At 38.0% G+C, this 25,620-nt stretch overlaps 1 protein-coding gene across 1 annotated transcript in view; it reads right to left on the bottom strand.

Annotated features, from left to right (window-relative positions):
• Nucleotides 1-25,620, bottom strand: part of PDE3A (phosphodiesterase 3A) — a 320,190-nt gene that overhangs the window by 39,556 nt on the left and 255,014 nt on the right. Inside the window, exons 3-6 of the mRNA XM_045873781.3 lie at nt 23,300-23,557; nt 21,218-21,372; nt 15,643-15,767; nt 1,284-1,503 (exon numbers count right to left, since the gene is read on the bottom strand). Coding sequence (XP_045729737.1) covers nt 1,284-1,503; nt 15,643-15,767; nt 21,218-21,372; nt 23,300-23,557 — 758 coding nt within the window. The remainder of the gene's footprint in view (nt 1-1,283; nt 1,504-15,642; nt 15,768-21,217; nt 21,373-23,299; nt 23,558-25,620) is intronic.

The raw sequence follows: 25,620 nt of genomic DNA on the forward strand, positions 1-25,620 counted from the left end.
AAAGAGTGTTCATTTAGAGTTTATGACTAAGTGATTTGAAGATGGTATCTGTGAAGCTTAAAACGGAATATAATAATCAAATCTAGCTCTGTGAACTGGTGCTGCATGTAACTCATTTACTCAAATGGTTATCCTCATTAACCTTAGCCAAGAGACAGAATTTTGTTCAAGGCACTCTCATGACTACACTTAGGGTAAAAACACTTAACTCTTCTAGTTAAAAGAATACTGTAATGCTTTAAAATCAACTCTTCAAGATGAAGCTATTACTAGAGAACAACAATATGGTAATCAGTTAAGAGGAGGGATTTCCTTCTTTGTGACAATGTTGGCAAAATAACTACTCCTGCGATGCGACGCCTTTTTTTCTTATCCTCTGTGAAAAGAAATCACTTCCTATTTCTAATTCTATTTAGAAGTGATAGACCAGTACAAGCTAATTGTTTAATTGCCTTCAGAGACCCATTTCAGTCTAACCATAGTGTGCCATGTATTATCTGAACATTTTTGTTTTATTTATGTATTTACTTATTTAAGATTTTTATTTTTTTTAAAGATTTTTTATTTATTTATTTGACAGAGAGAGACACAGCGAGAGAGGGAACACAAGCAGGGGGAGTGGGAGAGGGAGAAGCAGGCTTCCCGCTGAGCAGGGAGCCCGATGTGGGGCTCGATTCCAGGACCCCGGGATCATGATCTGAGCCGAAGGCAGATGCTTAACCATCTGAGCCACCCAGGCACCCCTAAGATTTTTATTTTTAAGTAATCTCTACACCCAACGTGGGGCTCGAACTCACAACCCCGAGATCAAGAGTTGCATGCTCTTCTGACTGAGCCAGCCAGGTGCCCCTATTTGCACATTTTTAAAGTGGGGATTGCAAACTTAAAATATCCTTAAAATGGATATAAAATCCTCCCTGAAGAGCAAGTAAAATATATTCCAACAGAATATGTTAAATTACTTGATATGATTTTTAATTATATGCTTTATGCATTCTCCATTAGTAAGCAGAGGAAATATACAACTACGTGTTTTTCTATCATCTCCAAAGGTTAGCTTTATGGGCTCCATGGACTCTAAGCTTTTTATTAACAGGAAACCATGGAAAAAGCAAGTTTCTACTCAAGACAAATCATATTATCCTATACTTACTTTCCTGTCAACTTCTTTGGCAAACCTACCTGTACAGAACTGTGCGGACTGGTGGTGAGTGTTCCTAAGAGGAACACTAATCATAGTTTTCGGACGGGTTAAATACCAGTTAACAATGTAAAATCCTTACCTGCTACATATAACAGATGGAGGGAGGAGCTGAGGAGACAGGTCAGGGGCACTCTGAGTATAAGTTAATGCCCTGTGAGAACCTAGGCCTTGTCTGGCAGTCGTGTTGGCAGATTCTGGAAACCGCACTGCAGAAATTTTGCTGACTGGGCTGTTGGCAGGAGTCCCTTGGGGGGGTGAGGAACAGGGCGATGCAAGAGGTGAAATTTTAGCTAGGGCACCTAGAAAGAAAAAGAGTTTTTAAATCACTAAGTCAAATTTTTTTTTCAAAATCAAGATTGCAACTCTTAAACTTCACCTTGGACCCCCATTTACTCCATCAGGACCACATGAGTACTCAGGCTGGGTGGGGAGCTGACCCTTTCTGCCCCCATCTGGAGACAAGGTGTACAGTGGGGGGTGTCTCCACGGCATGAAAGGCGAAGGATGAATCATCATAAAAAAATCAGTGGCAACGTTGGCAAATCCAGTTGAAGCCTTGGTGTCCTGGAGTAACTTCAGGACAGAAGGATATTATTTTCTCCTCCCATTTTTGTTTCTTCTGGTCATTCTGACATAATGATAATAATTAAAATTTCCTCGTGTGCTTGCCTTCTCCTAGGTTGTGAAATTTTTGGCAGTCACAGGATCTGCTATTGTTTTAAACATTAACTTATCTTAGCTGAGTTTGGCAGGTATCCAATAATTAAAATATATAAAGAAGATAGATTTGTGAGAGGCAATTACCTTGAGTAACCATCAACATTTTCGGTGAAACTACCTTATTTGTGTGAAACAGGGCTCTGATCAGAGTCATTTCTGAAGAAAACATTTAAAAATGGAAGACAATCCGCTTCAGATTAAACAATAGGCCTCAAGCCTAAATTTTAAGTGTTGGTATCTGTGCTAAACCGTGTTTACTCTTGATTGTGAAAATTTTACAGAAAACTGGCTTAGATTTCAAAGTGCTGATACTCGAGTACAAGGAAGAGATCTTTTGAAGTTCCGCTCTCCCAAACACAGAGAAGGCAGCCCGCACTTAAAACTGAAGAGAGCTCTATCTTCTGAACAGCCATCTGCTTACTGGTTTTCAGCATTGTAGGGCCCAACAAACTACTGTAAGGCAAATGAAATGAAATCATTCATTGTTTTCTATTTCTCACCACGTGGGGGGAAAATGCATAGCCGGCAGCTCTCCCATCATCAGATAATATGTGTGGGGAACTGGCAGCTGGCTGAGTTTGCTTCCAACCTCCAGTTCTCTCAGAAGTTTTATTTGTTACACCCAAAGATTTTCTGGTCCACTGAAAGGAATATTAAGCTTGCTGAAGGGCTTTTGTAATTTTTACGTTTCTTGCTGGCACCGTTCTTTCTTTTGTTTTGTTGTACCAGATGAGAAATCCTGCTCTTCCTTTGATAAGTCTGGAGGTTGGCAGCCCTCCTGTTCCTTTGCTCAATATTTGTATTGTTGATTCCCGATGGAAAGATCAATCCCTTGCCTTCATCCGTAAATGAAACTACTCAGACGCAGAGAGGTAAAGAACCTTCCCAGGGTCACAGTGCTAATAAGTAGGAGAATATGGAGTGAGCCCCGCTGTTCTTAATGAAAGTGGTTTTAGCCCATACTGCTCTCAGAGACTGTCCAAGGAGGAAGAAAAATCTATCATCTGCTAGGCGGCATTCGCATTGCACTTTATAATGGCACTACTAATGGTTTTCATTTTGATTTCTATTTCTATTGAAAAGATTTAGCTGTTTTACCAAAGATACTGACAAACCTGCACTTGTACATAATGTCCTAAACCAAAAAAAAAACCCCAAAAAACAAAAAACAACTCAAAAAACAAAACAAAAACAACCCCCACTAAATTCTTAACTCAGCGTTTCCCAAAGAACCTATCACTGTGCGCAACAAAGTGGGTTACAGGAGCCCTGCGAAGTGCTAATGGTTATAATTTTTTTTGAATATTTTATTTGGAAGCTTCAGAATGCATTCAATTTTTAATATGATCTCTAATATTTTATAATTAGATTTCATTGTAATTTTACAAAAGGAAGGAAATAAAATTTTCATCAAGCTCTAAATCCCTTCCCATTTCTCCACTGCCCAGTAACATTATTGTATTCACACATATTATTTTACAAATAACACATCAGGCTCTGATGGAAAAAGGTAGGAAAGGGCTAGTCTAATTCAGACTATTTGTTAGATTATGGCCAATTGAGTCTTCAGATAATCTTAGGAAAGCAGTGTCAACATTAAGGAATGGGCTGAGGGTGCAACGTTGTATAAAGAAAGTATCTGCACAGAGTAATGATCTATTTGTTCAACAAATATTGATTGTGTGCCCCCTTCCAGAGACTAAGGATACTATGGTGACAATAACACATTCCCTGCTGTCATGGAGCTTCCATTCTCTTGGAGGAGTTAGAAACTTAAAAAAGAGGTGGAAGAGGAGGAAAAGGAAGGAAAAAGAGAAAGAAGGAGGAGAAGGAAGGATAAAAGGAAAAGATATACAATGGACTATTACTCAGGCATCAGAAAGGATTAATACCTACCATTTGCATCCACATGGATGGAACTGGAAGGTATTATGCTAAGTGAAATAAGTCAGTCAGAGAAAGACAATCATCATATGGTTTCACTCATATGAGGAATATAAGAAACAGCACAGAGGATCATAGGGGAAGGGAGGGAAAACTGAATGGGAAGAAATCAGAGAGGGAGCCGAACCATGAGAGACTCTGGACTCCAGGAAACAAACTGAGGGTTGTGGAAGGGGAGGTGGGTGGGGGGATGGGGTAGCTGGGTGATGGGCATTAAAGAGGGCACGTGATGTGATGAGCACTGGGTGTTATACACAACTGATGAATTACTGAACTCTACATCTGAAACTAATGATGTACTACTACGATATGTTGGCTAATTGAATTTAAATAAAAAAAAGAAAAGAAACCCAGGTATTTATAAGTTTCTAAAGAAAAATACTGTAGAGAATATAGAACAGAGAACAGAAATGCTCTAGGGGTAAAATTTGAACAGAGGCTTGGTGAAATAAGACATTTAGACAAGTATTGGGGGAAGCATGTTCCAGAAAGAAGGACCCACCTGGAGGGTGTCAGAGGGTTAATCGGGAGGTCAGTGTGGGTGCAGTTTAGCGAAGGGGAAAGAGGGGCAGGGAACGTGGCCAGAGAAGCTGCTGGACAAGGCTGTAGAGGGCTGAGAGGCCAAGGCAAGACTTTAATTGTTGTTTATTTTGAAAAAGAGACTTCTGATAGGCATTGCTTCAGGCAATTCTTTAATTATTTTGATAGTTAATTGTGAATTTTTGAAAGTCTTCTACCACTTTTTTTTTAATAGATCAAAGCCTATGGGAACAGTCTCTATATCTGTCTTAACACAACATATTTTCTAAAGGCAATTTATGAGAGAAGTGATTTTTTTCGTTGCTAATTCTTCGTAGCTGCCAGCTGATAGTCTCAGAGAAATGCAATTCACTCTTAAATATGAATTTAAAAATCCCCTCAATGATTAGAGTTCTTGGAACTCATGGATTAACTAAATTTAAACAAATAGCAGGCCTTAAGACTCCAAACTTACTGCCTGGGATGAAATTTAAAATAAACCTTGTAACAGAGGAAAAGCACTTTGCTTCTGTAGTACTGTTAGTCTACATACTTTGAACACTTTTAACAAGCATGAGTCTTGGCAACAACTATGAAAAGAGGAATATTTGCTCTCAGTCACCAAGATGGCAACATAGGATGTGCCCGACTTAGCTTTCCCTCATAAGAGCAACGAACAACTACTCAAGAACAAGACACCACTGAGAGAGTCCTGGAACATGGGGGTGAGGCTGAAGCATGCCCCTGCACCACAGAGACCAAGACAGGGTAAAGAGAAGAGACCACAAGTTGACCACACTGCCGCACCCCCAGCCAGCACAACACTGCGTGGAGAAGTCTCCCCTGAGCCTCTGAGGATACCCAAGAGGATAACAAGCACCCCCCCCAAAAAATTGTGGGTTGCTTTGTAGGAGTCCCTATTCTGATCTACACCATGGGGATTACAGGGGCATCTGTGAGGTTCCACCACTGGGAATCTGACAGTGATGGATAAAGGGGTAGGGGTTTGCAACAACCAGGACATAGATCTTGGCAGACCAAGTTCATACCTGCAGTGCCCAAATAGTAATCTCAACCAGCAGCGCTGCTCATCTGCAGAACCAAGTTGGAGGCACACACTGATCAGTGAACTTGGTGGGTACAGATATGTCTGATTCAGATTCTTAAGCAAGGAGTTTTGTCAGCCCTATAGCCCAGTATGCTCATACCCAGGCAAGGAGGTAAATCATAGCCTCACCCACTGTGGAGAGTGTCTCCCAGGTCCATCTGACCAAAAGGATTGGTGACAATTCCCAGAAGCTGTGAGGTCCAGCGGTCCTTGAGCCAAGAAGGGGGAGGGCAGCGTGGAACAGCCAGAACAAAGCCAGTATAGGGTGTGGAGTGTCCCCATCCTATGTACCGGCAGGGGGATTAATTCAGAGTTAAGGCTGAGGGTAGCTCCTAGCCCCTGTCTACCTGAGAACCTGCTTGGGAAACAGAAAGTAGCTGGAGTGACCCCTCCCCCTCCTGCCCAGCAGGGAGCTGAGACATAGCCCCACCCACAGCAGAGTGTCTTTTAGCCCCAGCTGACCAACTCCTGGAAGCTGTGTGGTCTGCACTAGAACTGAAAGATGGGCCGGTGATGGCTTTCAGAACAAAGGCCTGTTTGGTAAAGGAGCTTGGGGTGTGGGGCAGCTTAAGTTAAGACAACAAACAACCAGCTTTGTTGGCTTTAGAGCTGCTTCTCCTGCTGTGCCCAGGCAGGGAATCTAACTTGTAGCCCCACTCATTACCGATACAACCTATAGCCTGTCTGACCAGGGAACCTAACCAGAGCACCTGGGAAGCTGCATAACCCATCGATGGCCTTATGTACAATGGCACTTGAACAGAGAGCACAGCCTGTGGGTTCTCCCATCTTCAGAGCAAAGCTGATGGCCTCATGGAACTAGAGAATTCAATGCACAATCCAGCCTGATTCAGGTCCCCACACAACAAGCTGCACAGCTCTTGGGTCCCTGCCAGGGCAGGGAAACTGATTCATAACCCTGCTATTACTGAATACAGTACCAGTCCTGACCATCTGGTAAGCCTGACCAGAGAATCAAGGCACTGCAGAGCCCAACCTACAGTTTCAGGTGGGTAGGGAACCAAGCCAGCAGCCCCGTCCAACTGTTCTTAGCCAGTGGCACACCCCCTGACTCCCAACCTTAGAGCTTGAACATTTGCCTCACCCAAAAATAGACGCAAGGGTAGGCCCTACCTGCCTAAGGACATTATCAGGAGGCATGCCTAGAAACAAACTGAGCTGACTGGTGAAGAACTGTCTCTGCAAAGTCTGGAAAAGAAACCTGATCACTCAAATGCGTAGACACCAACATAACATATCAAAGATCACAAAAAATCAGGTGAATATGACACCACTGACAGGAACAACACAACTACAGAACGACCAGAAAGCAATGAACAAAATGGCAATAGTAAGTCCCTACCCTATCTATATCAATAAATGCTTTAAATGTAAACAGATTAAAATCTCCAATTAAAAGACACAGAATGGCTGAGTGGATAAAAAAAGAAGATCCAACAACATGTTGTCTTAAAGAGACTCACTTTAGCCTTAAAGACGCAATAGACTGAAAGGGAAGAAAAAAGACATTTCAAGGAAATGTTAACCCCCAAAAAACCAGGAGTAGCAATACTCATATCAGACAAAATAGACTTTAACTAAAAATGGTAAAAAGAACAAAGAATATCTATAATGAGAAAAGGGTCACTGCAGCAAGAAGATATAACAATTATAAATATTTATGCACTCAACATTGGAGCATCTAAATACATAAAGCAAAAACTAACAGAGCTATAAGAAGAAATAAAATGTAATACAGTAATAGCTGGGGACTTTAATACCCCACTGTCCACAATAGATAGATCAACCAGAGAGAGAATCAATAAGGAAACAGCAAATTTGCACAACTACTATAGAACAAATGGACCCAACAGACATATACAGAATACTCCACCCAACAATAGCAGAATACACATTCTTCTCAAGCACACATAGAACGTTTTCTAGGATAGACCATGTTAGGCCACAAAACAAGTCTTGGCAAATTCAAGAAGATTGAAATCATACCAAGTATCTTCTCTGACCACAATAATACAAACCTAGAAATCAGTAACAAGAGGAAGACTGGAAAATTCACAAACACAGGGAGATTAAACAATAGCTTCCTGAACAATCAATGGATCAAAGAAAAACATGAAAAAGAAAAAAAAAAAGTTTAAGACAAATGGAAACACAACATAACAGAAATTGTGGGTTACAGCAAACGCAGTCCTGATGGGGAAGTTCATAGCACAAATGCCTACCTTAAGAAAGATCCCAAATAAAAAATTAAATCTACATCTTAGGAACTAAAGAACAAACTGAACTCAAAGTGAGCAAAATGTAGGAAATAATATAGAGCAGAAACAAATCAAGTAGAGAAAAGGAAAACCATAGAAAAGATTAATCAAACTAAGAGGTGGTTCTCTGAAAAGTTACATGGGTTTTGGTAATGATTTGTTGAATAGGACACCTAACGCACAAGCAATACAATCAAAACATAAATAAGTGGAGCTACAAACTAAAAAGCTTCTGCACAACAAAAGAAACTATCAATAAAGTGAAAAGACAAACTATGGAATGGGAAAAAATATTTGCAAATCATATATCTGATAAGAGGTCATATCCAAAATATATGAAGAACTCATATAACTCATTAGCAAACAAACAACCCAGATAAATGGACAAAGTATCTGAATAAACATTTTACCAAAGGAGATATACGAAAGGTCAATGGGTACATGAAAAGATGCTCAGCATCACTAGTCATCAGGGAAATGCAAATTCAAACCCCGATGAGGTATCACCCATGCCTGTTAGAATGGCCACCATCAAAAAGACAAAAAATAAATGCTGGCATAGATGTGGAGAAAAAGGAACTCTTGTGCACTGTTGATGAGAATGTAAACTGGTGCTGCACTTTGGAAAACAGTATGGAGGATCCTTTAAAAATTAAAAATAGAACTACCATAATATCCAGCAATTCTATTTCCAGAAATATATCTGAAGGAAATGAAAACACTAACTCAAAACAAAACAAAACAAAACAAAACTGTGCCCACATGTTCGCTGTAGTAGTATTTACAATAGCCAAGACACAACCTAAGTGTCCGTCAATGGATGAATGGATAAATAAGTTGTTTTATATATATACACATAGTTGTTGTATATATATATACACACATACGTATAATTAAATATCATTCAGCCATAAAAAAGTAAGGAAATCCTATGCTAATGTGGTAAATGCTAAGTGAAATAAGTAAGAGAAAGACAAATACTGTGTGTTCTCACTTACATGTGGAAGCTTTAAAACAAAAACAAAAACACCAAACTCACAGAAAAAGAGATCAGACTGTGGTTACCAGAGGCAGGGGGTGGGGGAAAGGGGAATTAGAGGAAAGGAATCAAAAGGCACAAACTTTCAGTTATAAGATAAATAGCTATTAGGGATGTAAGGTACAACATGAAGACTACAGCTAACACTGCTGTATGATATACAGGAAAGTCATTAAGAGTGTAAACTGTATGAGTTCTAATCACAAGAAGAACATTTTTTCTTTCTCTTGTCTTTCTTTTCTTATTATATCTATAATGAGAAGATGGATGTTGTTTTAACCTAATAATGGTGGTAATAATTTCACAATATATGTAAATCAAACCCTCTTGCTGTATGCCTTAAACTTATACAGGGATGTATGTCAATTATTTCTCAATAAAACTGGGGGGAAAAGCAGGGAATTTTTATACTGTAGGTGAGAAGATAAAGGTCTAAGCATATAAATTCCTTTTTTCCCAAACCAAACTACTGTTTCATCCAGTGTATATTATCTTTAAGTTTTTAAAACAGCATTAGCAATGTTACAGAAAATGGGTACATATTTATGTTGTTAGTCGTCCAGTAGAAAGAGAGATGTAAGTGCTGAAAATAACCATATACACTATTTCTAGAAAGGATACACTACAAATAAAATTATCTCAGATGCAGGAAGAGGATATTCCAAGGAAACAGGAGAAATACCCTTTTTGCAAGTCTTCAAGAACAAATTATATTCTAGGTTGTTTTAAATGTAATCATGTATAAAGTTAGAAGGATTAACTTTATGAGCTTTGGAGTCTCATCCAATTTCATGCTGCATATTCACACATTTACACACGCACACACGTGGCGGGGGAGGATTCAAATAAATATGTATTCTCTCAATTTTATTTATCACTTCATATTTTAGTAATTTTAAGAGACTCTAGGAAAAAGACATAGCTTATAAAATATAAATTTCTGAATGACTCAAACTGCCCTAATGTAAAAATACTTAAAATCAAAGCATTTTAGAAATAAAAAAATTTAAAATGTAACTTGAAAATTCTAAAATACCAACTCCTTTGAATAATTCAGTCTTTAATTCCTTGCTTCTGAGAGCATGAGAAAATGTGTCAAGACACTAGGAACTATGGACAATTAAAGGGAGATGATAAACAATACTGGAGGAAAATTATTTAATTGAATCCATCTGTTTTGTTCTGTAAAACTCTCTCAGTTTAATTTTAATTGAACAAGAAAGGAACCAGCATGTCTAATAAATGCATGTCTCTTTTCTATGTCCTCAGTAAAATGGACAGCCCTAATATTTTTCCAAAACAGAAAATGTATCGACCCCTATGGAGAATGCAAAAAGAAACACAAAACACCCCCATACACACACACACTGCCATAATTAAAGTTCTCTCTCATTTCAAATTTTCTGTAGGAAACACTCAGTTTAACTTGCAGGTGTATAGAGATCTGTAATCACTCTAAGAGGATTATAAGAATCTTATAAAAATTAAAAGAATCTGGGAAGGGTCTACTGCAAATGCAGTAAGTATAAACTGGAGGAGTTTTAAAAGCAGAATGACAAAGGCAGCTCTGCATTGTCAGTGGCTCATAATAAAAAGGCAAGATTAAAAATGTAAATTATATTTAAATATCCTGTTTTTACACTTTAATCAAAGGACTCCTATGTGATTTTACCCATTTATTTCATATTCACAATTGCATAATAATTGGGTTTGTTTCAACTATTTAAATTAATGCTGATTGAGCTAGAGGATACACTGTTTCACTTGCCTTGTGCAAAGAATAGATTTCATGAGTCCCCTCTGGAAACAGGCCATTTACCTGTGTAAATGTGTACCTGTGTTTATTCTCTATGCTTGCATCCCCCTACCTCTTTTGCCCATCGCTTCTTACTTTCCTCCTCCAGCTCCCTTCACACTTTATTTAGGTTCCGCTTCCTTATACTCTTTGCCACAGAAAGAGGCTTTCCCTGGCTCCCTTCCACATCATAGACATCACAGTCAACCACATCAAACACAGCACACTTCCTTAGCCCAAACAGCACCAACATGCCATCACTGCAGGAAAAACAAAAGGATTCAAAACAGCAGAGCCCATCGGATCAGGAAGAACTGTAACAGAATTTCAGCTCTCTGATTCTTGATGGGCTTTCTTCCCTTTTGGTAGACTTTCAGGGATTTGTTTAGTCGAATTCAGCATGCATACGATATAGGTTATTTTATAAACATTTAGCTCTTCTGTGACAGCAGTCTAAATATGTCACAATGCAAAATCCCCTCCCAAGTAATCACGATGGGGATACCTTATGTACTTAATGAGTGAGGCTCTCACCATGCCTATTCTAATTTCTATCATCTGCCTTTGGGGTATGTTACACAGACATTTTTTTTTTTTTTTCTTTTACAGTTCGTTCCTTCTTGGCTACAGTTGTATGAATTGAAGAGTAGGACACAGAAAAATGAGGCTGTTCTTCATGCCCATTCCATTATTTGCCCCGTTATTTCCAGGGAATGCACTAACTATAATTTTCAGGTTCTTTTTTTAATTGACATGGCATGTTACTTTCAGGTGTACAATGATTCAATATTTGTACACCGATTTTAGTATATGTGCTGCCAAAACCAGCACAATTTTCAGCTTCTTGACTTTACCATGTTGGTTATTTTATTTTATTTATTTTTTTTTGTAAAGATTTTATTTATTTATTTGAGACAGAATGAGAGAGAGAGAGAGCGCACATGAGAGGGGGGAGGGTCAGAGGGAGAAGCAGGCTCCCTGCCGAGCAGGGAGCCTGATGCAGGACTCAATCCAGGGACTCCAGGATCATGACCTAAGCCGAAGGCAGTTGCTTAACCAACTGAGCCATCCAGGCGCCCCATGTTGGTTATTTTAATAATTTTAATTTTCTTACCTAAATGAAGGAACTGAGAGACACAAAACCAAATCCTTCCATTATCATGTACTTGGTCAAGGACAGGACCAAAAAAATCCTAATTTTAAGTTACTTCAGTTTGTTGTCCTCAATATTTTCTAGTATAAAATCATTAGAACAAAAGAAAGGATTCAGGACTAATTGTGTGAGCTTGGACAACTTACTTTCTATGCTTCAGTTCCCACAAGAACATAGAACATTGAAATTCATATTTCATCCCTTGAGTTACATATTATGTTTGATATTTTAATTCTTTCCTTAAAAATTAAAAAGAAAAAAATACCAGGGCACCTCTGTGGCTCAGTCAGTTAAGCGTCCAACTGTTTCTTTCGGCTCAGGTCATCATCTCAGAGTCATGAGATTGAGCCCCACATTGGGGTCGGCCACACTGGGCATGGAGCCTGCTTAAGATTCTCTCCCTCTCTCTCTGCCCCTCTCTGCCCCTTCCCTGCTCACGCTCTCTCTCTCTCTTAAAAAAAAAAAAAAGTAAAGAAAATTTTTAAAAATTAAAAAAATTTAGAAGTAAAAAATAAAAATACCTACAAATCTAGAAATGTTATGATTTCTGCCTATAATATTTGTTTGATAAACTCACGGTTTTCAAATTTATTTACTATTTTTATTAGGTCTCAGACCTCTTCTCTGCTACTACTTTTCTTTCTTGAATACATCCATCATAAACTCCTTCAGTTAAGATTTGGCAGGTGGTAAAGTTTTGACTTTCTGAAAATGTCTTAGTTCATTCCTATATTACTGTGAGAAAGATGTGCAAGATGCACAATTTCAGGCTATTATGTTCTCTCAGAACTTTGAAGAAAGTGATTCTACTGTGTTCTGATGCCCTTTATATTAGACAGTTCTGCTCTCAGACTGACCTGTGTTCTCTGAAATTTCCTTTTTCTTTGGCTGACTGTAAGATTTTTTTTTTTAATATGGTGTTGTGTAGTTTTGCTATTTTGTGTCTATGTGTAAATTTTTTTTTTCTTTACTCTGCTTCTCCTCAGTTTATATCCCCTATCCTCTACTAAAACTATGATTATATTATATTGGATCTTTCTTATATTTTTAAAAAATCTTTTACATCTTCCTGTTTCTCATCTATGCCACATTCTGGGTAATTTCTTCACATTCTCTGCTCCCCAGTTTACTATTTCTCCCTCCAGGAGTCTATTATTCCATTTAACCTATAGTATTTCCTTGATTACATTTCCAGAAGTTATATTTAGCTGCTCTGCAATTACGTCTTCTCTCTGCCCCTCTCCGCCCCTCCCCTGCTCACGCTCTCTCTCTCTCTCTACTGTTACTTTTTATGACGTATTTTTCTTTAAATATTTGTATATTTTAGAATTAAAGTATGTAAATATTTTAGCATTTAAATATCTCAACCATTTTAGAGATCTGTAAAATTGCTTTTGTTTGTTGTTTGTTTCTATCTCATGGTGTTTAGTGATCTTGGTTGTAAGCTGCAAATTTGTTTGAAGTCTCATGGCCCTTAAATGGTGGTGCTTTCCATCTTGATGGAGTCCCAGATGAGTCTCCGTATTACTGAGGTAATCTGCATTTGCCCTCAGGGCCACCCAGTTTAAGTATTTGCCCACATTGTCCTGTTCTTGGCCCTGACTGAAACCACAATCCTACTTCTCAGGTCATTAATAACTGCTAAGTTATAAGGCTTAATGAACATTACCAAAGAGCAGAGAGGACCAGATAAGTCTTTGGAAAACCAAATTATTTTTAATGGTGACTGTCAATGATGCAATCCTGACAGTATCATACTTTCTGGAGGAAGATTTAAGTGAAGTTAGCACTTAAATGATTCCAAGGAAGAGTCACCAACATAAAGTAGATGATCAAAGGGGAAAGAAAGTACTAAATTTTCTAGAGGTAAGAAACAACAGAAGAGTTGTACTTCCTCTAAAATGAAAAGTTTATATTTCAAGGTGGTGTCCTGAAATATTAGTGGAATGAACGTGAGTACCATTTCTCTAACCCTCATAGACTCGTCGCCATTTTGAGGACTTCTGCTTCTGGCTATGATGTGGTAGTTTATAATAAATCCATGCTTCTTCAAGAAGAAGAAGAAAAGTTGACTTAAAAAAAAAGCTTTCAAGGCAAAACAATTCAGAGGGACTAGGTTCCCAGAGAGAGCAGAAATAAGATACCCCCAAAAGGGTGAGCCAAAGTCCTATGAACTGTTCTTCCCTTCACAGTATTATTTACTGACCATTATTAGCATGGAGCAAAAGGCTAAGAATCTAGGCAGAAGGATGCAGCTATTAGGGAAGCAAGTCAGCAGAAATTTTAGCAATGTCACGAGGCTAATGACACAAAAACTGGAGTTTGGGACTGCCGCCATGGTAGCCAGAACATGAATAACTAACAGCCCAGTGAGAAGGGGGTGGTTTTTCCCTGGAGCCATTTGGAAAATTCTTAAGCTGTATAAAGGCAGAAGATTAAGAACATAAGCAGGAAGCTACTGAAAATCTCATTAGAGTTTTCTACACTGCTCAGAGGTAAAAACTTCGAGTCAGAACATTCCAAGAAGAAGAAGTCATAATAAATACCCCAGACTCTCACGTGAGATTCTAGGAGGGGGCAATCTGGCAACAGAATCAGACAAAAACTATATTCCAGTTTTTTTTTTTTAAAGATTTTATTTATTTGACAGAGAGAGATACAGCGAGAGAGGGAACACAAGCAGGGGGAGTGGGAGAGGGAGAAGCAGGCTTCCCGTGGAGCGGGAGCCCGATGCGGGGCTCGATCCCAGGACCCTGGGATCATGATCTGAGCCGAAGGCAGACGCTTAACGACTGAGCCACCCAGGCGCCCCAAACTATATTCTAGTTTTGAGTCAGCACAGATTCTGATTAAATGAAGTATTCTTTATCTAAATCATTCACTTTCTACCTGAAATTTTACTGCTCTTAATTTTGATATCGATATTTAGATATTGATCTAAATCTATCAAAGAAATCTATATAAATCTAGAAAGATCCCAGATATCATCCCAGATGGGAGAAATCACATCAAATTTCATTTTGTAGCAAACTTTAAGGCAAGGAAAACCTCCTGCCCACTGTAATGGTGGGTCTTTTGGTTGTTGACCTGTGGGCTTTTCCAAAGGGCTCTCAAAGATCCTGAACTGTATTTTCTCCAAATTTAAATACCTCTTCCTTTCAGTATATATATATATATACACACACACACACACTATATATATATATAGCCTTCACACTTCAGTGTGTATATATATATATACACTGAAGGCTTGGAATCATTTAAGTGCTAACTTCGCTTAAATCTTCCTCCAGAAAGTATGATACTGTTAGGACTGCATCATTGACAGTCACCATTAAAAATAATTTGGTTTTCCAAAGACTTATCTGGTCTTCTCTGCTCTTTGGTAATGTTCATTAAGCCTTATATGTGTGTGTGTGTATATATACACACACATATATATATATGAGGGGGTGAGTGGCATAAAGAGTTGCTTTGAAAAAACTAGTAAATTAGAGTAAATGAAGCATTCCCTTGAACTCCTGAAAGATAATTTTAACAAACACTAAAAATAAAACTGAAATTTGGGAAGTACATCATTAGCTTTTACATTATAAGATGATGCTTCCAGAGGTTATCATAAATGGTGACACTGATTTCCTACTCATCCAGTAAGTTTAAGACAGGGTATCTAGCATAGCAAACTTGAAAGAATCTATATCATCACATAAAGTGGAAATTTAAGGAACTAATTAGTTATTGAGGCTTTTTCTTCTTAGAACAGTCAAACCAAACACATCCAAGTATGGATCCTCAGAATCTTGTTTCACCACTTAAGATTTAGTTTATTCCATGACTACACACTCAGTGAGTATGAACTCTTTACCCAACATATTACTAACCTGGTCGATTTGGCTTTTTTGAGTTTACATGGTTAGCTGCAGAAACAGCATAGGATGAAGTGAAGGATCTGCTTTTGGTGAGGGTCATCATCACTGGGTTATTCCAAGAATCAGGACTAACAGCACTATAAAGACAGAGCATAAAGAAAAATGAAGAAATTATTCATCAGTTATTGGGATAGATCTTGCCAGAATGCAATCACCATTTCCATAATCGGTTTGCCAATCTGAGTCACGGTCCAGGTTCAGTGACAGGACCACTTTACTTCCAAATGAAAGAATAAGTTATCTGAGCTCAGTTTCTGCTGCAGGGAGACAAGTTAGGCCTCAAACATACTGGGTTGATAAAAGAGGAAAGAACTTTCCTATTTATCCAGTTAGTAGGAACCAGACAATTCTTACTGTATTACTGTAATCATGTTCCTCAAAGATCTTCTAAACCTTGATAAATGTATTAGTTAAGATGCAGGGGAACCTACATTAGTTATGAATGTCATGATGCTCCCTTTATGCTCTTTACTATTTATTATTCTTGTTGTATCTAAGTTAAAAAATTAAGTGCTTATGAAATATTCAAAGACAATATTCTTTGCAGTATTTTCTTATGAAGGAAGGGTTAGCAATAGGCTTTTAGCCTACAATTTCTTTTACTGGCAATACCCTGGAAAGAAAGGGATGATGAGCCAAATCCCCTTGTAGATATGCTATTGATGGACCCTGCTGATAAACACACTGATACTATTTACTGGGAGAAAGGTAATGGACAGTGAGTCTTCATCTAGAAAGTGCTTTTATCAGGATATCCTTGGTTATTATTGTAAATAAATCTGGAATTAATGGATCTATGGAAGGTTGGGGAGGAGAACATTACACACCCATGTAATTAAGAGGATATAAATTTTGAAGGTGTTCCACACCAAAATTTATCTGCAATATTTGTCATGTAAGATGTATAATCAATAGAATAATTTAAAGCTGTCCCATAACCAAAATGGCTTCCTCTGCTCAAGCAACACTATGCATGCATTGCTTAGAAGTCTGCATGTTAAATATAAACTAGGACATGTGCTAATTTGGAATAGAAGGACTTTTTTAGGGTGCTGCACTGTTTCATACCTCTTGAAGGGAAGAATGCGGAGCATGTGCTTTGCTATAGCCCATATCCTCTGACTATTAGTAAATTTAGGAATGAATCAGATCTGTAACTTGTGTTGAGTTCAATTTAACACTCTGACAAATATGTTACCTCATCTCTTCTCATTTTCCTTTTCATATTTTTCAACTGTTGACTCAGGCATTTAAAAACTCATCTTTTCTCCTAATTCTACTAACAGTTTATAAAATAAATAATAAAATAAATATAAATAATAAAAAAAAGACATTTGAAATACAGAATGAACTCCAGCAATTACCAATGAAGAAAAGCACACTAAATAATATTGGTTTCATATTCTTCTTGAAATCTCATTCTAGCCATTTATTTCAAAAATGCCTAGAACTTGGAAACAATGAAATCAAATAAAACTTGGAACCTGGATAGATAACTACACTAACTGCTTCCTTACAGCGCTGTTCCCTTTCAACTTCTTTTGCTGGACTGAATGACTTACAAGATTTACTGTGAAAAAATTTTCTGCAGTATACATGTGACCTAGGAGTTTTAATTTCTTAGTACATAATACAGTGAGTAGGTTATTACTTTTCTATGTAGACTTTTAAAAGAAAACACCTTAATATTAACTGCATTTTATTATAGTTATGTATTTAATTAATATCACAAAAAGTTCTATTATGAAGGCTAGCCTGAAAAATGCCTATTCCTTTTTTAATACAAACATATAAATATGTTAATTTTGAAAAGTTTTATAAAGTAGAGTACATTTAATAGATGGGAAATTATATATTCCTTCTTCATATAATATTAATTTATTAAAATACACATTAATAAAACAATAACTCGATATATTTATGTATATGTAGATAGATAGATGTGTGTATGTGTATTTGCATTATAATTTCCTGGCATTTTAGAATATATTGCTTTCTGTGATCCTTGCGACAATTTTCAGCTTTGTATTGACCCTCACCTTCTTGATTCCTGTTTAGATCTCATGAATATGTATGTAATAATTTGGGTATTGGAGATCAAAGTAGCTTAGGGAAACCTTTACTTAGTCACTTCATTCTGAAAAAGGGAAAATTTTCTACATGTCTTCTGTGGAAGATCTCAATCCCCTTCCACAAAAGTAGATTTGATAATCTTAGTTCTACTCGTAACAACGTCATCCTAGGTCTGAAAAGTCTTACCAGATCCTGAGGTTTTTTGTTGTTGTTGTTTGTTTTTAAACCAAGTTTACAGCCTCCTTTCTGCCTACCATACAGAGGCAGGGGACAGTTCCAAGGCTGAGCTGGAATGACTAGAGTATGATTTATTTCAGACTTTTTGATTTATCTCAAGCCTATTTTTTCTGAAGTACCTACTGGTATGCTTCTACCTAATGCTTCTACCTCCCCACTGTGCCACAGTTCCCTTCTCCTAAGGATTCCTTGCAGTGGGTACCTAGGCTCAGACAAGGACCTGCTCCTCAGGACATGCATCTCTGGGTGGCAGGGCCAAGGTCCTTCTGTTCTTCAGTCCAGTGTCCTTCCTATGCAGCTGTAGTTAAAACTACCCAGGAGTCAGCCAGCTAAATAGCAAAGGGCATGTAAGCTGAGGGCTGCTCCTAATTTTCACTTCCCTCTCTTGTTCTTTTGATCACTGCAGTCCTCAAAGTCCTCAAGAGAAAGACACACAGGAAGAAAGGAAGAAACAAAAGGGCTGATGGGAAAAAAACTACAAGGGCTAAACCTCAAATCAGTTTTGAAATCAATCAGTAGTGTTACCAATCGGTCTCCTAAGTGGAGGTTTTAACTTTGGTTTACACTCAGGGCTGGAGGTGATCTGTGGCTATCTTTCCACTGTTTTCCCCCGTGACAAAGAAGGAGTCAACCAAAACCAGTTGTATTTAATGGTGGTACCATTGCCACTTATATATGGTTTCCCCTCCAGTTCTTCAGAATGAATTTCATTTCTTCATAATGGTGAAAATTTGTATCATTTTCAGATTTTATAAACAGGACATTTATAGGACAGTGAAATAAGGAATTAAATTAGACAGGGGAAAACGTATCCTCAGGCAAGACAGCTGTAAGTATTTCTTGGACAAAGAAAATGCGTGGGATTGGACGCTCTTCCTTATCTATTTTGAAAATATTTGATTATGAGCATTTATTTCATCAAGCAGGATGACAGGATCCCTGGGAGTTAAGCTCATAAAAGTTCTTGAAACCTTCTTCGTGATAATTTCAATTACAGTCCCTAATGTCATTTAACTAAGAAGAAAAAAGTACGAGAAATGAGATTTGACCAGAAGTAACAAATGATTACAGAAAGAAAGGAGACGTTTATGCACAAATGGATTTTTGGCAGAGTCATTGTATGTTAAGGAAATCACGGAGCATTAACTATTCTATGACAGAAATCTTGACAAGGTGTGTTGGTAAAATAGCCTCTCTAAAGATATACGCTGAGAACAAAATTCATTTTCTTAAGGAACAAGTATTTAACGAGGATCCACTATCACTTATCAGTATTTGCTGCTGTAGACACTGATAATGGTCAATATTTTCAGAGGAAAATATCACTAATGACCTATAATTTCGACCTTCAGGAAAAGTCCACGAAACAGATTAGGTAACCTTCTCCTGTGGTGGCGTTTGACATTTTACAAAAGCCCAGGTAATCAGATGGAGTGAAAGTACACTGATACGTGAAAGAAAGAATCATTTGGGTTTGCTTCTGATTCTACAGGTTCATTAGATTATCCAAGTTAATATGGAAGAAACCAGTTACACGTATTTTTAAATGGCAAAGCAAGAAAAGTTAGTGATCATTAAACTCATGATTTGAAATGTTTCCATTTCTCTGCCAGTCTCAAAATGGTGCTTTATTTATATTCAAGCCCAAGATCAGGAGAAAATTACTTCTAATATTGCCATCATGGAGTTCAACAAAGATGTGGTTATTTTTCAGTCATTAGGTCATTTAATAAAGCTGATGCAAATATTTCAAAAACCTGAAATCATATGGGAAATGTTCTCAAAATTATTGAATTCATATAAAGCATGCTATTTTTATTCTAACTAGAAAAGGACAAACATAACGGTGTTTCCTCCAAAATTCTTTCTAGATCTTGGGGCACCTGGGTGGCTCAGTTGTTAAGTGTCTGCCTTTGGCTCAGGTCATGATCCCAGGGTCCTGGGATCGAGCCCCGCATCGGGCTCCCTGCTCCATGGGAAGCCTGCTTCTCCCTCTCCCTCTCCCTGATGCTTGTGTTCCCTCTCTCGCTGTGTCTCTGTCAAATAAATAAATAAAATCTTTTTCTAAAAAGTTGTCCTCTAGGGGCTCCTGGGTGGCTCAGTCGTTAAGCTTCTGCCTTCGGCTCAGGTCATGATCCCAGGGTCCTGGGATCGAGCCCCGTATAGGGCTCCCTGCTCAGCGGGAAGCCTGCTTCTCCCTCTCCCGTTCCCCCTGCTTGTGTTCCCTCTCTCATTGTGTCTCTGTCAAATAAATAAATAAAATCTTTAAAAAAAAAAAAATCTTTCTAGATCTTAACGCTGTCTTTCCTTTAGCTTTGGTAATTCTGACTTAAATCACGCTGTAAAATTGTAATTAATATGCTAAATAAAGTTTGTTCTATTTTTAAATTAAGATATAATTGACATATTAGTTTCAGGTGTACAATATAGTGATTCGATATTTGCATATATTATGAGATAATCAACAAAATAAGTCTAGTAGCATCGATCACCACACAGTTACAAAAATATTTTTCTGGTGATGAGGACTTTTAAGATTACTCTCAGCTACTTCCAAATGTGCGATGCAGCATTATTAACTATAGTCACCATGCTGTATGTTATATCCCTGTGACAATTATTTAAAGCTGAAAGTTTGTACCTTTTGACCCCCTTTACCCATTTGGCACACCCCACCCCACCCCCAGCTCCTGTTTCTGGCAAACACCAATTTGTGCTCTAAATAAACTTTAGATTACCAAATGTTTGAACATATCCAGATGCTCTTAGGATGACAATCTACTTTTTGATCTGATCTTTCGCCTTTCATATAATGTAGGAGAACTGATCTGGCGGGCTGGGGGGAATCTAAAAACAATTTGCAGATGTCAGGTTGGATGCCTTTGATTTCAGAATCTCAATATCAATCACAGTCTAGATAAAATCTAGCTCACCACTACTCTGGGCTTGCTCACCTCTTCCCATCCTCTCACCCTGGCAGGCATCACCCCAAGTCACGGTTTCCATTTATATTTAAGACCAAGCAACACAATTTAAGCCTAATTATCTGATGTTAATCCACAGAGTGCTTTGCATTTAAAGCATATACCTTCTTCATTTTCAAAGCTGGCCTCCAACCAAACATAACTGGTTGGGCCACTTTCCCTCTGTAATTTATAATTCCTTTTGGCAAGTAACTTCTCTAAGAGATGTGAAACCAACAGGAGCATAGCCTAACCTTGATGAAGATGCTTCATGCAGTTTGATGCTAGTGCTCCGGTCCCTCCGTACTGGGGCAGGCTCCAAAGTGGGTAGGCCTGTGGCTGAGGTGGTGGTTGTCCAAGTTGATGAAACCCGTCTCAACAAACCAGGAGGCAAACTCCTTCTCAGGCGCTAGGAAGGAGGAGTGTTGATTTTATCACCAAGCATATTTTTGATCACTCATTATAAAATACAATGGAAGAAAATGGGTTTTTAATTGGAAGTGAATTTATTAAACCATATTGGCTGAATATTACCTGTCTGAAAAGTGGGTGCTCAGGAGTTCAATAAAAGAATATTATAAAATTAACATTTGGGGATCTTCATTTACATGATGATTGTAATATGGAATTATAGGAATGAAAGTCACTTACCTTTGGGAGAACCTTTGGGAAAACTTAAAACTTTATCAGTTCAATGGGATATACACGCTTATCCATGTATTATATTAGTTATTATGAGCAAAAGTTTTCCCTCAAAGTCATCTGTTTGGGGCATGGATTGATTTTTATCATCTTGCAAAACAGTCTCCATACCAAAGTGTTTATTAATATAATTTTAATTTCTTGATTTGCAAAAGGCAGGAGCTGAATCTAAGAGTGTAACTCACAAAATGCACCACTTTTCTTGTGGCTAGCAAGACTTAGACATCAGGCATAAGGGTAATATCATCAGTACCAACTCTTCTTAACAGAAGAGTCTGCTGGTTGACCTGCAACCCTCTCATTACTATTTCTTCTCCTATGATATCCCAAACAGGATATGTGGCATCAATGTTAGAGAGGCAAGATTCTGAGCTTACCAGGATGAACACCAGCCCTCTAAAGAGGGTCTTCACCTTAAAAATTAAAGTGAAGGTATTCTTCTGATACAACTACAGCAATATGGTTATAATAAGTAGAAGCTCAATCCATTTTTATTTGTGGCTAGCTATTCCTAGCAGACCAATCATGTAGACATTCTTTTCAAAGATGCATCCTGGCCTCCTGAAGATAACAAAAGCTTTTGAGAAGTATATGGCACCTTGAGGTTCAAGAATAGCTCAGATACTAGTTTCCCGTATTTCTTAAAGATCTGAATATGCATCTTTGAAAGTAATTCAATAGTAAGAGAAAAGGTCAAGCACTGTAAATACCAGGACTGATGCCTGAAACTCTCACTAACTTCATGTCTATTTTGAGGCTGAATGGAACCAGTTAATCTCTCTCCATTCCTTGACTGTCACATCATGCTTAGCCATAGCTTTCTCAGAGACTAAGATGTTCAAAAAGAATCATGTAAATACCTAATTGACAAAGTTGTGCGAAACACACATTCCTCAGATAAGAGACTCACAACAGCTAATTCATGGGTGTTACTGACTGACCACCAGCTTGAGAGGACAGATGCCTGTTTACCAAACAGATAACCGTGCAGGATGTGCTGGAGAGGACTTAAATTCTGATTTGTTTTCAGTCTTTAAAACAACCCGTTTTCAATTAATGCAAGGTCTAAGCTGGGTATAGGATCCCATTTCCTACAGCTTACATTTGTAAAACTCTTATATCTTACACATAAAAAGAAGGAATTTACAAATCACTAAGGCCATCTTTTACTTTAAGCAATCCAAAATCAATTAAAACTGTTTGAGTTCAAAACTTCTTGGATTTGGGAAAGCCAGGAGGGCACTGTGAATGATATCACACAAAGAAACCATGAGCAGCGGATCTCTGGATTTCAGAGGGCAAGGGATTTTAAAAAGAACCCACACTAGAATGGGAGCAGGGACTTTTGCCTGCCCCCCGCCCCTCACTGCTAAATCCCTATCCCACAAAACAGAGCCTGACATATAGACATAAAAACTTCTTCAAAGTCGGAATTAAAAAAAGGTAAAACTTTCATTTACAGAAAGCTATGTTTAAGTCTTTATGTTTAAATTATTACTTTGATCACCATGATCAACACATCTTCACTGAGTCACTGACATGACTCTGCATCTGGGTTTGAGGGTAACAAGAAACAGACCTAGAAGGCAAAAGAAAAGATTTAACCTTTGCAGGGATAGGTCATTAATACCTACCTTGGGAATAGCCAGCTTGTCTTTTTCAGAGCTTTCCTCAGAATCAGAACAGGTGTAATTTTCACTGAAGGAAACAACAGGATTCATGCGGGGCTTGTGAATAGCCTGGAAGGTGAGCTGGGTGTTGAGCAGGTTGCTCACTGCCCTCAAGGATGTGCACACGTTGGGGGGCAGTGAAGGGTCTGCCAGGAGGTCGGTAATGAGGCCATGAGCCTCACCCATCACGGCAATATCCACAGTAATACTGGTTCCTGAAGACTGAGACACCAAACAGAGGAACAAGTGAGAAAAGGCCTGAAGCTGAGGCACACACACTAAAATGGGGCTCTTTCCAAAAAATGGGCTGATTGACTCTTTCAGGTTGTAGTAAAGGAACATTCAAATCACATTTCTGTTTCAAATTTTGCCAAAATTTGCCATGGCTTTTGCCATTTTTGTGTTCCTGGAATGTTTTTTTGATGTTAGAACTTGGAGAGGGGTAGGACATATTTGAAGAAATTAAAAAGATAAACACTAGTTTTTGGAAGTCAAGAAGTTGGGGCACCTGGGCAGCTCAGTCAGTTAAGCCTCTGACTCTTGGTTATCAGCTCAGGTCGTGTTCTCAGGGTTGGGAGATGGAGCCCTGCATTTGGCTCCTCGTTCAGTGGGGAGCCTGCTTGAGATTTTCCCTCTCCCTCTGCCCCCACTTGTGCTCTCTCTCTCTCAAATAAATAAATCTTAAAAAAAAAAAAGGCAAGAAGTTTCAGAGAACTGAAAAAAACTATCAGCCACTCCTTATGAAGAGCTCAACATTTTAATGCATATTATTTAGAAATTTCATTCTAAAAGTTTAACATTAATATACTGTAAACTTTTAATTTTAGTAATGTTTTAATGTTTAGTAATTTTTAGTAAAATTTTAAAGTAATTTAAGTCTTTTAAGCCTGGTATATTGTAGTTATTTTTTTTTTTAAGATTTTATTTATTCACCTGAAAGAGAGAGAGAGCACACGAGGGGGAGGGGCAAAGAGAGGGAGAAGCAGACTCCCCGCTGAGCAAGAGCCCAACTTGGGGTCAGTCCCAGGACCCTGGGATCATGACCTGAGCCGAAGGCAGATGCTTAACTGACTGAGCCACCCAGGCACCCCTATGGTAATTACTCTAATATTAGAGATAGGCCCAAAAAGCCTTTGACTTTTGATCAGATTCACATGTTATCCCTCTTCTTGTGGTTGGTAAGAATAGCAATTTTAGTTCTGGTATTTTGTGGCACATCTGTCATATTTTCTAAACTGCCTATCAGACTGACAGTCATTACTCTCTATTTGCTGAAGAAAGGAAAAGCACAAAAAACAGAGGACAGGATTGCTCCCCACTCGGCTGCTCAGGCCAGAATGCCGGCAGGAAGGCATGAGAGCAAGGGAGAGTATGGGCAGAGTCAAGGCCAAGAGGGTAGAAGAAGCTTCAAGACAGCATATAGAAGAACATTAATGCTGGAACATTGCCACAGTATGAGGCATGAGGAATCCACATAACTCCATAACTGCAGTTAGCGATCAGGGTGCAGATGCTGGAACTAGGCTACTTACGTCTAAATCCTGTCTCCTAACCCTACCACTTTCTAGCTGCATGATCTCCGGCAAGTCACTAAGATTCTGTGCTGTGATTTCTGCATCTATAAAGTGGATACAGTAACAGCACCAGCTTCAGAAGGTAATTCTAAGAATTAAATGGGGTAATATACGTAAAGCACTCAATACTGTGTTGACAACTATAAGTGCTCAATACTGATAATGGTATAAATAATAATTACAATTCTGGAGTTTTTCAATAAAAGGCTGTTAGAAGTTTGGCTATGTATTTAGAAGAAAAGTTTAGTCATTCTCTCACAACAGACTTAAAAATAAACTACAGAGAGATGAAAAATTTAAACATATAAGATTATAAACTTATTATAAGAAAATAACGGAGTAAGTTATAACATGGGAATGTTAAAAAATAATATGAATTCATAAACTGTCAATGAAATATATGACAGATCTGACTAAAGGCATAAGCTCCTACATAAGAAAATATACCATAAGCAAAGGAAAAAAAACAGTGAGAAAATATTTGTCTCACAGAGAAGACAAAACATATCCAAATGAAGAGCTTCTAAAAAAAAAAATCAATGAAAGACAAATTTGGATAAAAGGAATGAATAGACAACCTAAACAAAATGTAAATAATCAAATGTATAAAAAGCTACTTGCCTGCCTAATATTTAAAATACAAATTAATATAATGAAAACTTTTACTCATCAAAGTGGCAAAATAATAAAGGATTGATAGCACCAAGTATT

The sequence above is a fragment of the Mirounga angustirostris genome, unplaced genomic scaffold (assembly GCF_029215605.1).
Source record: "Mirounga angustirostris isolate CCGP_5_RB_7025 unplaced genomic scaffold, mMirAng1.0.hap1 SCAF_5, whole genome shotgun sequence".
NCBI classification, from domain to species: Eukaryota; Metazoa; Chordata; class Mammalia; order Carnivora; family Phocidae; genus Mirounga; species Mirounga angustirostris.